This window comes from Saimiri boliviensis, chromosome 2 (assembly GCF_048565385.1).
Source record: "Saimiri boliviensis isolate mSaiBol1 chromosome 2, mSaiBol1.pri, whole genome shotgun sequence".
In the NCBI taxonomy this organism is placed as follows: domain Eukaryota; kingdom Metazoa; phylum Chordata; class Mammalia; order Primates; family Cebidae; genus Saimiri; species Saimiri boliviensis.
This window is the reverse complement of record NC_133450.1, coordinates 9282059-9303818: the sequence shown is the minus strand read 5'-3', so window position 1 is coordinate 9303818 and position 21760 is coordinate 9282059. Positions and strand designations below refer to the sequence as shown.

General features: G+C 38.1%; 1 protein-coding gene across 5 annotated transcripts in view; it reads left to right on the top strand.

The window, feature by feature from the left end:
• GLCE (glucuronic acid epimerase) overlaps positions 1–21506 on the top strand; it is a 97017-nt gene extending 75511 nt beyond the window's left edge. For 3 of the 5 annotated variants that reach the window (XM_003929683.4, XM_074392741.1, XM_074392740.1), the window contains 3 exons: positions 641–1239; positions 5522–5767; positions 12989–21505. In XM_003929683.4, coding sequence (XP_003929732.2) covers positions 654–1239; positions 5522–5767; positions 12989–14013 — 1857 coding nt within the window. In that variant the 5' untranslated portion in view covers positions 641–653 and the 3' untranslated portion in view covers positions 14014–21505. Of the gene's footprint in view, positions 1–640; positions 1240–5521; positions 5768–12988 lie in introns of all 5 variants that reach the window. The other 2 variants (XM_074392743.1, XM_074392742.1) reach the window with 1 other exon arrangement.
• The last annotated feature ends 254 nt before the right edge of the window (positions 21507–21760 follow it).

Sequence of the window (21760 nt, the reverse complement as noted above, 5' to 3'; positions counted from 1 at the left end):
TTTTTTCAGATAGCTACTAAGATGTTAGGACATAAATGCTTGTACATAAGTAGTTATTTGGCCCCAACTATTTAATAAATGAAACTGTATGTTGAGCATCCCAAGTTCAGAAATCCAAAATAAAAAATGCTTCAAAATCAAAAACTTTTTGAGCATCAACATGATGTTCTAAGGAAATACTCAGAGAAGCATTTCAGAGTTTAGATTTGGGGTGCTGAACTGTTAAGTGTAATACAGATATTCCCAAATCTGAAAAAAATCCAGAATTCAAAACCCTTCTGGTCCCAAGCACTTTGGGTACAGCATACTCAAACTGTATTAGCTATTTCTTTTGGCCTAGGGGGCATTGTGAAAAATTAATGAGATACCAAGGGAGCCACAAACTAAGAAAGTTTGAACATCTCTGCTTTGGAAGCTTATTATAAGGATTTCACCAAAAGGAGGAAGTACCTCTTACCTTTTCTTTGTGTTGAAAAGTTTGAGTTAGCAATTTTAAATTCAATCCAAAACTGTCCTAATACAGTTGCTCAACATTAGAAAAAGAAAAACAAAAAACAAAACAAAACAAAAAAACCAACTTTATCCTATGAAATGTCAGTAGTACATCTTTACATGACTTTTTTTCTTCTTGCCTCCATAGGTATGCTCTGAATATGCGTTGCTTGGCAGCTCGGGTCAACTATAAGACTTTGATTATTATCTGCGCACTCTTCACTCTTGTCACAGTACTTTTGTGGAATAAGTGTTCCAGCGACAAAGCGATCCAGTTTCCACGGCATTTGAGTAGTGGCTTCCGAGTGGATGGATTAGAAAAAAGGGCAGCAGCATCTGAGAGTAACAACTATGCGAACCATGTGGCCAAACAACAGTCTGAGGAAGCATTCCCTCAGGAACAGCAGAAAGCACCCCCTGTTGTTGGGGGCTTCAATAGCAATGTGGGAAGTAAGATGTTAGGGCTCAAATATGAAGAAATTGACTGTCTCATAAATGATGAACACACAATTAAAGGGAGACGAGAGGGGACTGAAGTCTTTCTTCCTTTCACTTGGGTTGAGAAATATTTTGATGTTTATGGAAAGGTGGTTCAGTATGATGGCTATGATCGGTTTGAATTCTCTCATAGCTATTCCAAAGTCTACGCACAGAGAGCCCCCTATCATCCTGATGGTGTGTTTATGTCTTTTGAAGGCTACAACGTGGAAGTCCGAGACAGAGTCAAGTGCATAAGTGGGGTTGAAGGTTGGTATCTGTCTGCTTCATTTGCATTTTTCAAGCCTGATTGTGTTGAGGAATAAGAAAATGTTGTTAATTATACAGCAAGTACATAGCTTACTGTCAAAAGACCTTTCATCACTCTAATTTAGCAGGGGGGCAGGTTAAGTCTGAACCTAGGGCAACTTTCAAGATGCTATGACTTAAGGGCTGCAGTGAGACCATACCTGAGCAAATATTATTATTTTATTAACTTAACTCAGAATCTAAAATTCTCACCAGTAAGGTGAAAGCACTGCCTCTCCAGAAATATATAGCTAGAATCCTATGAGAGATTGGAAAAGGAGAGAGACCATCCAGTGGTCCCATCAATATACCAGTGCAGTCTGGTTACCTAATTAGCCAGGTGTCATCTCTGGAAGGAGGTTTCAAATCTTCAAAACCTAGATGCTTTTTCTCTGAACTTATGCTGAACTCCTATAGTCTATCACATACTGTTTTTCATTGTCTTTGAAACCTGGGGCAGTAAGGGTTCCTTGTGGATACGATTAATATGCTTTGGAATTTGTTTTTCAAACCAGAAAACCAAATTGAATTTGGTTTTAATAAGCTTAATATGTTTTGAGATTTCTTGGTTTAGGTTTTATTTTCCTCAATTTGTTATAAAGTGATTGAAGATCTTAATATTTTAAAATCTGTACTGAAACTAGCTTTTAACTAAATATATTTTTTTTACTCTGGAGAGTAGTTTGTGCTCACTTGGTGACCATGTGGATGTTTTCAGACCCCACAGACCAAAGGATTATAGCCCACCCATGTCTGTGAAGTTAATTGTGTATTTATTCATCAAATTGGAAGTTGGAATTTACATATTCTGATGCAGGAGTTTTTTCCTTTGTTTTTACTACTTATATAAATTTTTCATAATGTATTTTTCTCTTTCTTTGAGACAGAATCTCGCTCTGTCACCTAGGCCTGGAGTGACACACTGTCATGACTCACTGCAGTCTAGAGCTCCCAGGCTCAAGTGATCCTCCCATCTCAGCCTTCCAAATAGCTGGGACCATGGGGGTGCTCCACCATGCCCAACTAATTTTTTTAAATTTATTTATTGTAAAGACAGTATCTCACTGTGTTGTCCAGGCTTGTCTCAAATTCCTGGACTCAAGCAATCCTCCTGCCTTTCCCTCCTAAAGTGCTGGAATTACAGACATGAGGCACTGTGCCTGGCCAGTATCTTTACCAAATGTTTAGAAGAGAGAAGGAGATTCACCTATACTCTTCACCTCAATATAATTATTACTATTTTTGTATATTCTCTGGAGGTCTTTGTACTTAGACATAGGTATTAGCTATTTGTAATGATATTTGCTATACAGTGATTCAGGAGAGTAATAGAGATTTCAAAGATATTCATAGTCAAGCCTTTTTTTCAGCATTTTTTTAATGCATAAAAGTAATAGGTGCCTAGATCTAAAATAGAAAAGTAAAAAGTATCCATAACCATTATTAATATTTTTATTTTTTTCTAATCTTTTTGTTGTTGTAGAAATATATTTTTATTTTATTTTACGTTAACTTTTAAGTTCAGGAGTACATGTGCAGGTTTGTTACATAGGTAAACTCATGTCATGGAGGTTCATCTTACAGAGTATTTTGTCACCCAGATATGAAGCCTAGGCCCCATCAGTTAGTTTTCTGATCCTTGCTTGCCACTTACCCTCCATCAGTAGGCCTAGTGTGTGTTGTTCCCCTCTATGTGTCCCTGTGTTCTCATCATTTGGCTCTCACTTAGAAGCAAGAACATGCAGTATTTGGTTTTCCATTCCTGCGTTGGTTTGCTAAGGATAATGGCCTCCAGCTCCATCCATATTTCTGCAAAGAACGTGATCTCATTCTTTTTTATTGCGGCAGATCATACCGTATGGTCAATTTTGTATTCTGATATTTTCTACCTAACATGCTATGACTATTTCCCCTTATTGAATATTTATTGAACATTTTAATAACTAATATTTGTGGTAAGGGCATGCCATGATATACATAATGTATAAGACCCCTTCTCTTTAGTTGTATACGTAGGTCATTTCCAGGTTTTTTATGTTTTTTAATTAATGTTTTATTTTTAATTTTTTGGGGTACATAGTAGGTATATGTATTTATGAGTATATGAGATTTTTTTTATACAGGCATGCAATGTATAATAATCATCACATCAGGGTTAATGGGGTATCCATCACCTCAAGCGTTTATTCTTTCTTTGTATTACAAATAATGCAATTATATTCTTTCAGTTATTTTTAAATGTATAATAAATTAGGATCGAGAGAATAAAATCTGCTATTTGATAGTACAAAGGGACTACATTTCCATTTTTTTTGCTATTATAAATCTTACAGATTTTCATTGTTGATCTTTATTTGCTATTTTAATTTTATTATCAGTGTAGTATATTCCTATTCTGAGAATATAATTAACTGCCATGTCAAATAAACTGCCAAACCTTCAAACTGTTTTTCCAGCTGTTTTTCAGTAAGGTGGAACTTGCTCATATTTCCAGTAGCAGAGTATGAGGGTGCCCTTGTCAGCCAACTCTTGCCATCATGGAACGTTATTTTTTCATCTGTTGGTTACAAAGGGATATTATAATTTTCTCTCTTTAACAACTAGTGAGGTCAGATATATTTTTCTTATGCTTTTTGCCATATTTTCATGTTCTTTACCTCTTTAAGGTGATAAGTGGAGTTTTTAAAAAATGTATTTGTGTGAACTTATATAGTAATGGTAGCAATACTCAAAAGATATTTCTTCAATTTGGTTGTCTTTTTATTTTACTTATGATTTGTTGGTTTTTAGTTTTTAATTCCATTTACTAAACTTATGGGGTGTTTTGGATCTTTGTACCTCTTTATGCTTAGAAAGACACTTGCCACACCAGATTATGATTAGCTTTTCACCTGTAGTTTCTTTTTTTTTTCTTTTTCTTTTTTTTCAATTTGAATTGCAGGCAAAGGGGATACCCCTCTTGGAGGAAAGATAGAAATGTTAAAAAGCGTATCTGTAGCCTACCCTAATTCTGTAAACATTGTTTTGAAACTACAACAAAACACATACAATTTTGTAGATTCCCAGTCTCTGCTGTGCTTATCAGATTCTTAGTAATTTTAAAACTACAAATAATTTTTATCTCAATACATACATGATTCAACAATACAATACTGTGTAACTGTAGTATTTGTAGCTCCTATCCAGGAAATTACTAAGATAAACACTAATACCAAACATTTAAAAGTTGTACTTAGAACTTTACAAAAGGTAGTCCATTAATGAATTATTTCAAGAATCTGTGGTTAAATATGCAACCTAAATTCATGTTTAAAAAAAACCCTTCTTATTCTTAAGAATTACATTGTAACAGAAAAAATAGGAAAAAGAATTTTAAGCTGTGTTTACATTTAAATTGCCAAGTCACAACTGGCTTCTTTTTTTTTTTTTTTTTTGAGGCAGAGTCTCTCTTGGTCAACCAGGCCGGAGTGCAGTGGTGCGATCTCAGCTTACTGCAACCTCCACCTCCTAGGTTCAAGCGATTCTTCTGTGTCAGCCCCCTGAGTAGCTGGGATTACAGGCGCCTGCCACCACACTCAGCTAATTTTTGTATTTTAGTAGATACAGGGTTTCACTGTGTTGCCCAGGCTGATCTTGAACTCCTGAGCTCAGGCAGTCCATCCACCTCAGCCTCCCAAAGTGCTAGGATTACAGGCGTGAGCCACCGAGCCCAGCCACAACTGGCTCCTTAAGCAAATACTTAAACCATCAGATAACACACTTAGTAGACCACACTTTGACATTGGAGGGAAAGATGAGTGTGTAGTAACTTGATAAGTATAAATGTTTAAGAAAGTTCCAGGATTAATATTGAAAACAGAACTGTGATTACATTAACTATATGCATCTAGATAGTGCAGAATTTGAATGTATGAAACAGGATTATGAAACGTGACATCTGTAGCCATGAGCAAAAGTAACTCGCGTAAGAAGTCAGTCCTTAAAAGGTAATTTATAGCATTGCACTCACTGTTTGTTAACAAATAATGAATGAGAGTGAATGAATACTCACTTAATTTTTGTTTTTCATGTCTGGTTAATTTGGTACTAGATCTGGTCATTATGAGAGCAGTATTATAAGGAAGCTCAAAACATCCTGATAAACCTGTAAGATTCCCCAGAAGTAAATCAGCGAGGAGTGTTATTAGGAATACGCTTGTAAATGTCTGGATATGATTATTCATTTTGTTTCTTTATTTTATAGGTGTACCATTATCTACACAATGGGGACCTCAAGGCTATTTCTATCCAATCCAGATTGCACAGTATGGGTTAAGTCATTACAGCAAGAATCTAACTGAGAAACCTCCTCACATAGAGGTATATGAAACAGCAGAAGACAGAGACAAAAACAGCAGGCCTAATGACTGGACTGTGCCGAAGGGCTGCTTTATGGCTAATGTGGCTGATAAGTCTAGATTTACCAATGTCAAACAGTTTATTGCACCAGGTAAGTTATATATTATGTGTGCCTGCTAATTTTATGTTGACTTGTGGGACCCTGATGTTCCCTTAAATTTTTGACATGGTTTAAAAAAAAAAAAAACATTAAGCAGACCCCTTACATTACATATATAAAGCAACAAATGGTGTCACCCCAATGCAATCACTAAAAAAGATACAGCTAAAATGTCAAGGTTATAAAAAGGAATATTTACTATGTAAAGAGCCAAGCCATAGATTGAATGTTAAGCTCCAGATTACCGTAAAATGTGTACCTGCCTCCAAGGGTCTATATCCAATAGGAATGAAGTTCCTCCGTTTAGTATTTTAGTCCAGTGTAGTTTAATTTTTAAACTTTTGCAGTAAATAGAATGGTTTTAAAGCCATCCTTTCCTTTGATTATTTTTTGCCAATAGCTTTTAATTTTTTCAGGATAATATAGCATTACTGAAGAGGCCTGTTTCCCGTATTAGATTTTGTTAATGTACTAGATTATCTGAAACTTCATGTAAAACCATTTTCCTTAATAAAATAATTTACAAAATCAAATTAACTTTATACAACATTTTCCCATTTACTAAGACAGTCTCATTAATTAGAATGTAACGCATTTTCCTGCACTAATCAATATCGATGAGATTTAATGAGTCCGTTACTTAAGAAGACAATGAAATAATTTTAGTTAGCACCTCAGGCTTAACTCTCTATGGGGTAATGTTGTCAAGTACAGAATTTGTTCCACTTTCCCACCAACCTTGCAGTTGATAAATAAAAAGACCTCTTTTGTATTTTCTCCTTGTTCTTCATTGATGACTGTAATTTACAGACCCTGAAAGCCACAATACAAGCCTACTCATTCTACATAGCCTTAAGTAATGGATTTTTGAGTACTGAATGCAATGCAAATAATGGGTGACCTTTAATTTTTATTCTGTGACTAGAACTCCTTTTCTCCCATGGCATGCTGTGATATTCCGGTACATAGAGCATCTTTGCTTATTGTAAAACAACAGGTTTAGCTGAGTGAGAAGGTACAAGGAAATTTAAGGATATTTAGCTTGTGATACCTAAGAGGTTATTGTAACAGGAAATGATTAGACTATGCAAAAGAACTTTTGGATATACTCAAGAAACTTATTTTTGTGATAGTTAATAATGATTGTCTGCATTAGGGAAGAATCAGCAACCCTCACCTTGATCTTCTTGAGTGCCTGGATGGTTTTCTAGGACAGTCTTTTGAACCCTGTTCTATTTAGAGCAACAGATTTCATTGTGCAGTTTTGGGTGCTCTGAGTAATACAAAAGATAGATTCCCACATCTTAAGTGAGGGATCCTCACCTTGGGCCCTCATTCCGTAGCCAATAGCTGGAGATAAAAGTACCTCCTAAGATGGTTTTACGTATATAGAGGAGAGAACTCTGTAACAGCCACTCTGTGAGTGGGACAGAGCTATTCTAAGTTGGAGCTCCCTGTTGCTGGAAGTGTGCTAGCTGGAGATGGGATGCACACTTGTATAATTCTGTGTGTGCATGTACAGGTTGAGTATCGCTTATCTGAAATGCTTGGGAGTAGAAGTGTTTCACATTTTGGAATATTTAGATATGCATAATAAGATCCTGGGGATGGGACCCAAGTCTAAACACAAAATTCTTTTATATTTCATATGCTATCCACATAACCTGAGGGTGACTTTTAAAAATATTTTTAATAATATATGTGACCCATCAAGAGGGCAGATGTGGAATTTTCCACTTGTGGCATTATGTTAGCTTTCAAAAAGTTTTGGATTTTGGAGCATTTCAGATTTTCAGCTTCCGAACTGTGGATGCTCAACCTGCAGTTGCGTACTATAAGAATATGAGGGCAGGTGAGGTGGAGTTACCTGGGAGTTACTGCTCAGAACAGAGCAGGAGAAGGGAATCAAAGAATTGAGACTATTTTATTGAAGCACAGGTGTGAGAAATGAGGCTTTTGGGAGGATATAGACCTTATGGGAGATAAATTGAGAGAATCTCCATTAAGAGGAAATTGGAATTTGTACATAAAAGCATAGGCCTAAGTGAGTTGAGACCCTGGAGGACCACAAGCTGAATGCTGTTGGCCCTTTTTTTTTCTTTCTTGGCCTTGAATTTTTCTTCTGAAAGGGGATAAAATCAAAGAGTAAAGAGTCATGTAATATGGTTCTGCAGCATATTTTTGTTGTTTTATTTATTGAATAATGTTTTATTCCTTTTTCTAATTTTAAAGTGGAATAATTGACACTCTAGGCCTGTCCTACTCTATTAAATTAAATGAGCTTTCCCTTTCCCCAAGCCCTCTTTTTATTTGATTTCCATGACCTCACTTTCTCCTATCTCTGTAGCCATTCTGGCTCAGGCTTCTTGGGAGCTTTTCTTCTTCTGCCTGATTGTTCTTTCTCTTGGTGTTTCTCAAGAGTTTGAGTAGGGCCTCTTCTCATGCTACATGGTAAATCTGTTGATTAAATGAATGGGTGGATAACAGTTTTTGTTGGATATGAAACACTGATGTAAAGGCTGTTTTTCCCCAGCTTTATTGTGGTATAACTGGAAAATGTATATAATGTGATTCTTTGATACACATATATATTATGAAATTATTATCATAATTAAATTAGTTAACACATCCATCACCTCATAGTTACCTTTCTTTGTATGGTGGTGGTGGTGAGAACATTTAAGAAACATCTTAGCGCATTTCAGGTATATAATACAGTATTATAAGCTGTAGTCATCATGCTATATGTTAGACTCCTGGAACTTATTTATCTTATAACTGAAGTTTGTACCCTTTGACCAGCATCTCCCCATTTTTCCCACTCCCTAGCCTGACAACCACCATTCCACTGTTTATGTGAGTTCAGTTGTTTTGGAGTCCACATATAAATGAAGGTCATACAGTATCTTTCTCTGACTTGTCACACATAGCATAACACCCTCAAGGCTCATCTGTGTTGTCACAAATGGCAGGATTTCCTTCTTTGTTATGGCTCATGTTCCATTATATATGTATATGTTTATGTATACACACAAACACACACGCGCGCGTGCGCACACACACACACCCCCCATATTTTCTTTATCCATACTAGACACTTAGGTTGCTCCTATGCCTTGGCTATTGTGAATGCTGCTGCAAATAACATGGGTGTGCAGATATCTTTTTGAGATAATTGGTTTAATCTCCTTGGGGTGTATACCAGGAAGTGGGATTGCTGAATCATATGGTAGTTCTATTTTTAATTTTTTGAGGAACTCCATACTGTTTCCCATAATTGCTATGCCAATTTACATTTGCATTTAAACAAGGGTTCCCCTTTCTCCACATCCTCACCAGTACTTCTTATCTCTTCCGTTTTTGATGATAGTCATCTCAACAGGTGTAAGGTGATGATACATCATTGTGGTTTTGCTTTGCATTTACTTCTCTGGTGACTGATGATGTTGAGCACCTTTTTATATACCTTTTGGCCACTCGTATATCTTCTTTGAAAAAGAAGATCATTTGCTTATTTTTTAATCAGATTTTTTTTCTTTTTTTTTTTTTTTTTGCTGTTTGGTTGTGTAAGTTCCTGATAGATTTTGGATATTAGCTTCTTATCAGATAAATGTTTGTACATATTCTGTCTTATTCTGTAGGTTGCTTTGCATTTTGATTGTTTCCCTTGCTGTGCAAAAGCTTTTTAGTTTGATGTAGTCCCACTTCTCTGTGCCCCTTTTGCCTGTGCTTTTGTATCAAATCTAAACAATCATTGCTAAGACCAGTGTCAGAACTATTCTTAAATGTTGACCATCCTTTATTGCTTAAAGTGCATATACATATGTCGCATATACCAAAAATAAACAGTTAAGTAACTCCTGGAAATAACTGGTCAGAGAGAAGATGGGTCATGGATTTCAAACAATAAAAAAAACAAAACTTTCTATTAGATTTGCAGGAGGAATCTTCAGATAGCATAGTACTTCCAGTAGAGCTCAGAACCTCACCTGTTATATTGCCAAACTGGTTGCCACCATCCCATTTGCTACTCAGATCCTCCTGAATGATGCCAGCAGGTTATTTAACCTCCTCTGTATATCTACAAATGGGAATTAAAAGACTTATAAGATTGTTGTAAAGATTATAATTGTTGGTTGATTAATTTAAATTGAGAATTGTGACATCTGTCATTTCTCCTAGATGACTCAGTAACCCCCTCTGCTGGTGTTAAGGTTTTAGGGAAATTAATAAATTGGCTTTTTAAAAGGTTACATCCCTTGACTTCGTTCATGACTGAGTTCTTTGGACTGATTTGCTATACGAAGACATAAAGTGACTGATTAAACCATGTCATTTCATTAAATTTGTGTAAATAAAGTTGAAATTTTGAGAGGACATAGGTACTCTTTCTGCTTCCTCACATTTGGACTTCTAAAGATGGGTCATTGTTATCCAGTTTGGCCAGAATAGATGTTATAGATAATAATCCCATCTGATGAGAGGAAAAAATAAGTAGCATTCAAGATAGTCTGCTCCACTGAATATAATTGAATCTTGAGTGGTTCATATGTCAGTTCAGAATCCTGCAGTGTTTCAGGAATGTTGTCTTGAACTTCAGATCCCATTTTACTGTAAATGCAGAAATATGCTAGTTAAGAGAGAGAGTACATGTTGGCATTTTGCCACATAAAAATGGAATTTTACTATGTTAGAAGTTTACTTCTGAAATCAGTTTTTCTATTAAGTCACTCAGAGCATTGTTTGATGCATAAGTTTATCAGGCTATTCTCATTCTTGATACATCTTTCAAAATTGTCTGTTCCATCCAATGAAGTAATTAAGAGCTTTGGGCCAAATATAACCATACTGCTAGAGTCCAGTGTTGCAAGAGTTAAATGATCAACTCAACATACTGATGCCCTCCAAGTGTACACTATTGTCAGTTCACATTTCTTTTTCCCTTTATTTATTTCTTTTTTCTTTTTAAAGAGACAGTCTCATTCTGTCACCCAGACAATAGTGCAATAGTATGATCATAGCTCACTGCAGCCCCAAACTCCTGGGCTCAAGCAATCCTCCTACCTTAACCTCCCAAGTACCTAGGACTACAGACACATGCCACTGCACTTGGCTATTTTATTATATTTTTTTGTAGAGTTAGAGTCTCGCTTTCTTGCCCAGACTTGTCTCAAGCTCCTTGCTTCAAGCAGACCCCTGCCTTGGCCTCCCAAAGTGCTGGGTGTGAGCAGCTGTGCCCAGCCCAGGTCACATTTCTGATCTTTGCTCCTGGTGACACACTAAAGATTTTTTCAAGGATTCTGCAAAGCAGAGATCTGCTTCTATGGCTGTGTCTAGGAGAACCCTTCTATTGAATATTCATAAGAATACCATTTCCAATATCATTTGTCTTTTTCACAGTCTGAACTTGAGTCCAGGAAACCTGGATGCTAGTCCCTTCTCTACCACTAATTAGCTTTTGGCATCTGGCAAACCATTTAACTTGGCAAAGCCTGCATATCTTCATCTCTAAAATGGAGATGTAATAATAATAATTCCTGCCCTACCAGCCTCAGAAGATTAAGTGTCAAATGAGATAATACATGTGAATGCACTGTGGACATTTAAGCTGTGGAAAGATCAAGATACTCATATTTCCCCTTAATATTTTTAAATGTGTACTACATATATTTTTGTTCTTGTTGCTGCTGCTGTTTTAATATGCTCAGTTTCTTGGTAGATCTAGACGAGCAATATTCAAAAAGTCATCTTTCTGGGAATTAGCCGTTATTAATACTATAAATATTCAAGAGAAATTTCCTCTTTAATAATTTGTCAGAGGCCGGGCACGGTGGCTCACGCCTGTAATTCCAACATTTTGGGAGGCTGAGCCGGGTAGATCACAAGGTCAAGAGTTCGAGACTAGCTTGGCCAACATTGTGAAACCCTGTCTCTACTAACAAAATACAAAAAGTGGCCAGGCATGATGGCACGCGCCTGTAATCTCAGCTACTCAGGAGGCTGAGACAAGAGAATTACTTCAACGCGGGATATGGAGGTTGCAGTGAGCCAAGATCGCACCACTGCACTCCAGCCTGGGTGACAAAGCAAGACTCTGTCTCAAAAAGAAAAAAAAATTGTCAGATAAAACAGCTTTAACTATTTTATTAGCCTCTGAAGCTAGTAATTATATTTATTAAATAAATTTAATAATAAATTTATTATTTATTAGCTATTAATAAATAAATAACTATTATTTATTACTATATTCCACTCCATTATCTTTTTTAAAGTCCTGGCAATTACCCTGCAAGGTAATATTATCTCTATTTAACATGTGAAGAAACTGCAGCTCAAAGAGGTGCATCTTGCCAGACTTCTCAAAAGCTAGAGGTAGAAAAAAAATTCAAATCTGAGGTTTTTTAACTCCAAAGCCTGTGCTTTAACCTTGCACACCCCACCATTCGCTCACTTTTTGTTGTACACATGAGCCTGTTGCTTAATTTCCAGAAATTTTACTAGTAATTCTAGCAAGTATGTGAAACCAAATCTATCATTTTTGAAATCAAATCAATAATGTATTGTAGAACCAGACTAGGCAACCTGGGTTCAAGTCTTGTACCTTGGGCAAGTTGCTTCCTTGTGTCTCAGTTCCTCATCCATAAAGTACGAGTAATAATAGCACCTACTCTTGTAATTGTTCAGGGGATTAAATGAGTAAACAGGTGTAAAGCACTTAGAACATAGTAAGTACATATGAAATGTTCATTAAACAATTTAAAATTCATGTATAATTATTTTTTCTAGCCTCTTTCTTGCAATATTACGTGCTGAGCCAGCTTTTGGCTGTTTTTTTTGTTGTTGTTGTTGTTGTTGTTCGCAGAATGGGTATACTAGAATAGTCATTGATCACTGATCAGCTAGCACTAGATTTAGGAAAGGCAATTTTTATCAACAATACCTTAGCCATTTGCTATTAATTCTCTACTATAAACCAGACAGGGAAAAAGGTAAGAGCTTTGTACTGATGCTCACAAGCCATCATGAACTCACCAATTCTGTTATTTGTTTTTAGTTAATTCAGTAAAAAAGGAAATTATGAATAATCTAATAACAAAAATATTTAAATGTTAATTTTGTGTGGTCAGAGTTGTCAAGGATGAATTGCAATTAAATTTCAAATACAAAAGTGCTTTTATTCTAACTAGTCTTTGTTGGTATATTCTCCTACAGAAACCAGTGAAGGTGTATCCTTGCAACTGGGAAACACAAAAGATTTCATTATTTCATTCGACCTCAAGTTCTTGACTAATGGAAGTGTGTCCGTGGTTCTAGAGACCACAGAAAAGAATCAGCTCTTCACTATACATTATGTCTCAAATGCTCAGCTAATTGCTTTTAAAGAAAGAGATATATACTACGGCATTGGGCCCAGAACTTCATGGAGCACAGTTACCAGGGATCTGGTCACTGACCTCAGGAAAGGAGTGGGTCTTTCCAATACAAAAGCTGTCAAGCCAACCAAAATAATGCCCAAGAAGGTGGTTAGGTTGATTGCAAAAGGGAAGGGATTCCTCGACAACATTACCATCTCTACCACTGCCCACATGGCCGCATTTTTTGCTGCTAGTGATTGGCTGGTAAGGAACCAGGATGAGAAAGGTGGCTGGCCAATTATGGTGACCCGTAAGTTAGGGGAAGGGTTCAAGTCTTTAGAGCCAGGATGGTATTCTGCCATGGCCCAAGGGCAAGCCATTTCTACATTAGTCAGGGCCTATCTGTTAACAAAAGACCATATATTCCTCAATTCAGCTTTAAGGGCAACAGCCCCTTATAAGTTTCTGTCTGAGCAGCATGGAGTTAAAGCTGTGTTTATGAATAAACATGACTGGTATGAAGAATATCCAACCACACCTAGCTCTTTTGTTTTAAATGGCTTTATGTATTCTTTAATTGGGCTGTATGACTTAAAAGAAACTGCAGGGGAAAAACTCGGAAAAGAAGCAAGGGCCTTGTATGAGCGTGGCATGGAATCTCTTAAAGCCATGCTGCCCTTATATGATACTGGCTCAGGAACCATCTACGACCTCCGTCACTTCATGCTTGGCATCGCTCCTAACCTGGCTCGCTGGGACTATCATACCACCCACATCAATCAGTTGCAGCTACTCAGTACCATTGATGAGTCCCCAATCTTCAAAGAATTTGTCAAGAGGTGGAAAAGCTACCTAAAAGGCAGCAGGGCAAAGCACAACTAGAGCTCACAACCAAAATTATACTCAGCCTCTGCTGTACACAGAAACTGCAGGCTCTGTCTCAGGAGAGCATAGGCACATTTTAAAAGGTTATGTACTAGGTTTTTGTGGATTCTATCGAAGTGATAAGTGATCCTTATAACCAGTCTTCTAAAGTAATTGCATTCCATGGGTTGGGTATTTAGAAATGTAGGTGGCGTTTAGAACAAAATGTTTAATCAATGGGCTGAACAAAGATACTTCACTTTGCCTTGCCCACCACCCTATACAGTTCCACAGATAGTCTAGTCACTCTGTGTGAGAAAGATCATGGTAAGTAGTTGTTACTGGCCAACTGTAAGCACTTAACCTGAAGACTTAGTATGGAGCTCTTTTAAAATGTGATTATTTATATTTATGTTGGAAGCAGACTTAAGAAAAATAATATGCTGTAATACAGTAAATATGTACTTGTAGCCTGGATAGCGGACTATGTTCAACTTTTTAAAAAGATGTTTCTTTTCTATAGATTAATTTCTTGGGAGCAAATGAGTATTTGTTACATTTGTTCAATTTGTTGTATATGGTGAATATTTAATTATGGTTTTCTTGAAATGTGTAAATTAAAAACACAACCAGTGTTCAGGCTTCACAGTTATATAATGTAAGCACAACTAAAATGAAACTTGTTGACTGCACAAGAAATTACAAAGATGTTTCTGTTTTGAAACTTGATCTACAATCAGTAAAAGTTTGATAATCAGTATATCCCTCCCCAACCCCCATCGTGATAGTTTCTTTTTGTCACTATCTAGAATTTTGTATTTTATTTCAGACTACACCTTGGAGTTTTGTATATTTTGAGAGAGATATTTTTGGGACATTATTTGGGAAACTTACTACAAATCTAAATTTGGAAAGGAGCTAGTAGTTTTAAGGCCACCACCATTTTTAATTTTTTTAGGATTTTTCCCCCTTTAAATAAAAATACTAGGTCAAATACTACATACACGAATCATAGCAAAGTTGTTTTTCTTCTCCTACCCAGATCATTCTTGATCATCAGCTTTCCAAAGCATTGAGTCTCTGCATCATTGGGGTTTCTTTGAAATTTAATTTTAAATTATTCCAGTTATTAGATAGAAGAGATTACTGCTACTGCATTTCCTATACATGTGTAATCAATCTTTATTTAGGTTATGTATATCCTCCTGTACCTCACATAAATAGATTTCAGAGCCCTCACACAATGGGCAGTGTCTGCTATAGGGCTTCAGGCATTAAGTTAAAACCATGGGATGTTGATTTTGCTGTGACTTTTGTTTTAGGGTATGACAGTACACTAAATCAATACTATATCTTATACAGTTTGAAAATATGATACCCTACACTTTGAGGCGACTGAGTCTGACAAACACAATGCATTGATCTGTGACCTATATCAAGTACACATTTAGGAGCCAGGTAGGTTACCTGGTTACACACTATATTTTAATTGAATTCAACCTACCAAGCACTACTTAGAAACTGGAAAACATATATACATATGTATGTTAGCATCAAAGGGGGCAGAAGCAAAGAAGATACAGATCTGCACTGAAGACATTAAACTGGCCATAGAAAAGTAAGCTTGAACTCCCAATTTATGTGACCACATTCCTCTTAATTTTGATCCCAATAAAAACACTTTTGAGTTATTAGATTTACCCCTAGCCTTTGACCTTTGCATTTCACATATGTTAGATGTCTCAGCAAGAATATCTGGTCTCCCCTAATTTTTATTCCAGGTGGCAATGTTCAAAATAAACTTTTTCCAATCTGGGAACCTTTTTTACTCCCCATATTTGTTATTATTTAGAATGGTTCCTACGTCTGCTTTGTTTGCAAACTGGTCTTCAGATTATAGGAATCAATAATAACAGTATGGTACTGCTTCTGTGATGAATATCAGTGCCTTAACAATGTGGCTGTCCTTTCCCACTGAAGAAGGAAAGACTTTTGATCTAGAAATAATGTTACAATTTCCTTGCTGTTGGTTTTACACTGCCTTCCACATTGCAACAGCAACTTGATTTGTCTGTGATCCCAGAATTTTCTAAGAGGATGAGTTGAACCCATAGCAGCATTATTGGTACAGACCAGTGGTTCTCAAACTTGAAAATGCCTCAGCATCACTGGGAGCTTATTGAAATGCAGATCCCAGAGAGTCAGTAAATCTGCCTGAGAAGTATGATAGTCTGCATTTTTAATGAGTATTCAGGTGATTCTGATGCAGGTGAACTGGGGGCATACAGGGAGGAACACTGCCCTAGACTATCCATTGCATTTTTGCCTCTAAAAAAACTACAGAGTTTTCTAGGGTTTAAAATTATGTAAAATGTTTACTTATTCTGAGCTTAGAGAGAATGGGGAGGGTATTTTTTACATGTTATTGTTTCGTTTCTTCTTTGCTTTAATATTATAGGTACTAGGTTGGTTTGTTTTTTTCCCACTTATCTTGAGTTCACTTTGATGTTAAATCTATTGCCACTTCGGTTGTAAAACCAGCCAAAAGTTTCTGGATGAAGGTCAAGTTTGACCTTTTAGGAGTTATTGTACATAAAGGCTTCATCCAAGAACCATCCAGTGTACAGAAGCAAATGCAAAAAGACACAAGCACAACTCTCCAGATGTGGCAGTCCTTTTCCTTTTTCAGTGCGACCTCTCACTGAAAGCTGCTATTTTCATCCTCCTTGTGATTGTTTTCCTTGTTTCTCTTCCATTGTACATGTGGGTTATATACCATGTGTCAAATATGCAATAATGTGTTTACAGGATGCCCTTCTGAAGGGTAGTCCTTTGTAAAGCTGTACAGACTTTGCAGTTTAAGCACAATGTGCACATGTTAGTTTTATATACAGCAAAACTTGATTTTTTGCAGATGGAAAAGTATTTTGTTTCTATACAAAGTAAATGGATTGTTTGTGCTTAATGTAAAGGCGCTTTATAAAATTGTAAAATAAAGTTTTTATCTTAAAAGTAATATATCTGGATATTTCTCTCTCTTCCCAAATTATTCAAAGGTTATTTGAGCCCAGCAAGCAGACTGCTGACTATTTCCTGTTCAACCCCTGACGAGAAGTCAGGCAATAAATGTTGTTCATCAAAGGCATACCAGGCTCTCTCAGACAATGTGTGGGAACCAAGAGTTTGCATGGGCTTTAATCCTAAAGAGCCTTAGTCTACAAGGGGAAACAATGTATACTAAACACTTTCAGGTAAAGAAAATGCTAAATTGTGTACTCAGGAAAGGTGTTATGGAAGAGACAGAGCCTAAGCTGGGGTTCCAGCAGTGGAGACCTGGTGGAAGAAGAGGAGAGAGTAACCTGAGCAAAAATAGATGCCCATGTGCCGGATGTGGTGGCTCACACCTGTACTCGCAGCACTGTGGGATGTTAAGGTGGACAGATCACCTGACATTGGGAGTTTGAGACCAGCCTGACCAACATGGAGAAACTCCGTCTCTACTAAAAATACAAAATTAGCCGGGTGTGGTGGCGCATGCCTGTAATCCCAGCTACTCGGGAGGCTGAGGCAGGAGAATCACTTGAATCCAGGAGGTGGAGGTTACAGGGAGCCGAGATCACGCCTCGGCACCCCAGGCTGGGCAACAAGCGTGAAACTCCTTCCTAAAAAAAAAAAACAGGTGCCCATGCCAGGTGAGAGGATGGCCTTTCCCACGCTCATTCAGGCTGTGTAACCATTTTTTAACTAGTTTTATTTGAGAGTTTGTTTCTCATGTATTTTCTTCTACTTGCCTCTTCAGAACAATTAGCATTATTTAATGTTTGCCTTCTCAGAGGGTAGTGATTTAGCCTTTCAAACAGATAAAACCAGAGACCAGAGGCTGGGTTCATGTTACGTTTCACTGCACAGTGTTTTTTGGACTATAAACATTCTGCACCACTCGTATAATGGAATTACAGTTGATCACCAATCAACTTTTTCCAGCTGATGGATGCACAGATTTTGACAGGCTACTAGTCAATATTCTTGGCAGCTTTTCCTTCTCCACCATCTTCGGTTGAGAAATGGCCGTAAGGTTGCAAGCAGTCTTGAGCCGAATGAGGTCTCCAGCTGCTCTTGCTTTGATTTTGCTGCTTGTAGCCAAACTGTTAATATGTTGGCTGTTCTGTGTTAGCGCACTGAGCATCTCATATTCATCTCCCCATTGCCCTTGAGAGGGGGTGGGCCCTCCATACTCCAGATAACTTAATTGGTAGTCTGATGAGTGTTTCTTCCCTTCATATCCACAGGCTCTGGCGGCCACTGTGTGCCTGTGATCCTGCCTCCTCTGGCCATGACTTAGATGAGGGGCGAGTCCCCCTCACTCAAGCTGGCCGGCCAATCAGTCTTTTCCCCAGGAATTCAAAATGGGATGGATTTAAAAACTAAAACAGATGCACAGTGAGAAGCAGAGAAGAAAAACAGAATCTTGACAATGCTCCAGGCCCTGGATCCAATGCACTTCTGAGGCCAGCTGTATTCCGCTCAGGTTACATAAGATACCGCTGTATCCTTAGGATAGATTCCTGTTGGCTGAAGTTGGCTAGATTTGGTTTCTGTTACTTGCAACAAATGAACCCTAGTTAATAATATATATCTTCATTATGAGAAAAATACAGTGTAAATTCTGCATTGTCCTCCAATCTGGACCCTACTGTATTAGCTTGCTAGGGTGCTATAACAAATACCACAGACTGGGTGGCTTACACAATAAATTTATTCTCCTCACAATTCTGGAGGCTTGAAGTCCAAGAGTAAGATGCTGGCAGGTTTGGTTTCTTCTGAGACCTCTCACTGTGGCTTGCAGATGGTGCTTTCTTGCTGTATCTTCACGGTTGTCTCCAACTGTGCTCTTTGTGTCTAGGGCCCACTCATATGACCTCATTTTACTTTAATTACTGCTTTAAAGCCCTCTATCTAAATACAGTCACGTTCTGAGATGCCAGGGAGTTAGGATTTCAACATGTAAGTGATGAGGGGGACACAATTAAGCCAGTAAGAACCACTCAAAGGGTTGCCATTTAATTTGGTGATAATCAGTGAAGACCATAACTCAGAAATCTCTGGGGAACATTTGTTGGGCAGAAATCTGGACTTGGGCCTCAGAATGCTACAGAGCTCCCTGGCTCAGCCATTAAAGCTTCAAGAATTTACCCAGGCCAGGCATGGTGGCTCACGCCTGGAATCCCAGCACTTTGGGAGGCCAAGGTGGGCGGATCACCTGAGGTCAGGAGTTCAGGACCAGCCTGGCCAACACGGTGATACCCCATCTCTACTAAAAATACACAGCTTAGCTGGGCATGGTGGTGCATGCCTATAATCCCAGCTACTTGGGAGGCTGAGCCAGGAGAATCACTTGAACCCGGGAGGCAGAGGTTGCAGTGAGCTGAGATCACACCACTACACTCTGTCTGGGCAATAGAGTGAGACTCCATCTCAAAAAAAAAAAAAAAAAAAAAAAAAAAATTTACTCTTTCACACCATAGGCTTCAGTTGCCTCATGGTACCTTTCAGTAAATAGAGAACTCTGCTCTCAAAGTTTGTAATAAACTAACAAAAGGTAACTTAAACTAAATTTAAGCAGTGGTTAAAAAACATAAACTTCTAGGTTTTTATTCTTGTTATCTGTAAGCCATTTTCATTAGCTCATTCTGAATGCAGAACTCTGGGGTATTTCAGGGGAAGGGATAGATACAGAGTATATAAAAGTGCAAATAGTGGTGAGATTTTGTTTAATGATAATTTTTTAATCCCACGTCTGTATTATTGTAACTTATAAATAGTCAACAGTATAGGGATAAAATATTGGTTTTCATTATACCAGCTCACTAAGGGTGTCAAACTGAAAATGGATGTGAATGTAAATGTTGTATTGGTGATGAATTTGGATGTTTGCTGCTCAGTTTCTGGTGAAAAGAGATACATTTACCATCTGGTAAGAATGATTGATAACTTGCATGCCTATGCTGCATTTCCTGAATGTTAAGTAGCAGCAACACTGTGTAATTTTGCTAATCCTTTTCTAGGAGGATATTACAAAATGACAGGACTGCAAAGCAAGCCATCAAGGAGCAGTAGCAGTGAGGACAGTTATAAGGGGCAGAAAGCCCTGTGAAGGAACAGAAATAGAGCAGCCAGCAGCTGGTATTAAACACACAGTTTAGATAGAATGTTCTTAAGCAACCAAATGCTCATTGCATCTAAGCTTAACATCAGGAGACCTGGTGTCCCCTGGGATTTTGCTCTGTTCTCATCAGCACCTAGTGAAATCACTGAGATAAGAATGGCTGCTCCATTTCAGTTCAGAAAATCTAGTAAAGAGAGTTCACCTCTTTGGGGACTAGAGAAGGAAGTAAATCTCTGAAGTGGAGTGAGGAAGAGGTCTTGTTTTTAAGCAAACACATAGCAAAGATGCATGATCTTAATTTAATGCCTGTTATTCTGTCTTTCCTTTTTAACACCGGTGAAGTTAAATCTCTGCAGTTCAGTTGAAGACAATGGGAAGCCCCACACAGATTTCCAAATCCTCTCAATGGCATGGCAAGGTAGTCTTGGAGAAAGTGTCTGTCTTTTCAGCTACTGCAGGCAACAGAGAGAGCACGCTCTCCATCTGGAAATACCCATCAGAAGAAATTACCTGGGCAACTTTTTGTGAGCTTGAATTATTAGGTTTTAGTGTCTGGGGTACACGAAAACATGGTTCTGGATTAGTGTTTCTTGCTAACGAGTGTTTAGGAATAGCAAGAGGAAGAAGGCACCATTATAGATGCTCCTCAAACTAGCTCTCATTAAGTACTGACCATGACTCTGGAAATCCGACTCGTGGTAGGCAAGAAAAGGAAACACTGCTGCCTAGTGTTCCATTATTGGAATGCTAAGCATGTGGGAGTTATTTATTTCCTACTGCTCAATGTCATCACCAAGGTCTGAGTTTTCATTCATGCAGCTCACTGCAACCTCCGCCTTCCAGGATCAAGCGATTCTCCTGTTTCAGCCTCCCAAGTAGCTGGGATTACAGGCACCTGCCATCAAGCCTGGCTTTTTTATTTGATATTTTTAGTAGAGACGGGGCTTTACCATGTTGGCCAGGCTAGTCTCAAACTCCTGACCTCATGATCTGCCTGCCTCAGCCTCCCAAACTGCTGGGATTGCAGGTGTGAGCTACGGCACCCAGTCAAGCCCAATTATTTCTGCAGGAGCATGAGCTTATTTCTCCTCAGTTTTACCTGGTAAGAGTTACCTTAATTTTACTCCTCCATACTACTGTCCATTCTCCCAGGGGTCTGGCCAACTCCAAGGCTCAACTTAAATAGCCCCTTCTTCCGTGATGCATCCCTGATAGCCCCACAGCCAGACCTGCATCCCTCTGCCCGTCCGTTCCTAGCCATGGGGGTGTTGGCACTACAGTGTGCTCCCTGAGTCCTCTCTGATTTGATTGTCGACATCCATTCCGCAAGCTGTTACTGTCACTCGGAAGCTATTTTGCTTCCTAGGTGACATTTGGCAATGTCTGGAGACATTTCTGAGGGTCACAGACTGGAGGGAGGGAATACCACTGGCATCTAGTTGGAGAGGCCAGTGATGCTGCTAAACATCCCACAATACACAGGACAACCCCCCACAACCAAGAGTTACCCAGTCCAGAGGTCAGTGCTGAGGCTGAGAAACCATCCTCAGCGAGCCCTGGATAAACCGCTTGAGGGCAGGGCTACGTCTTGGTTGATGC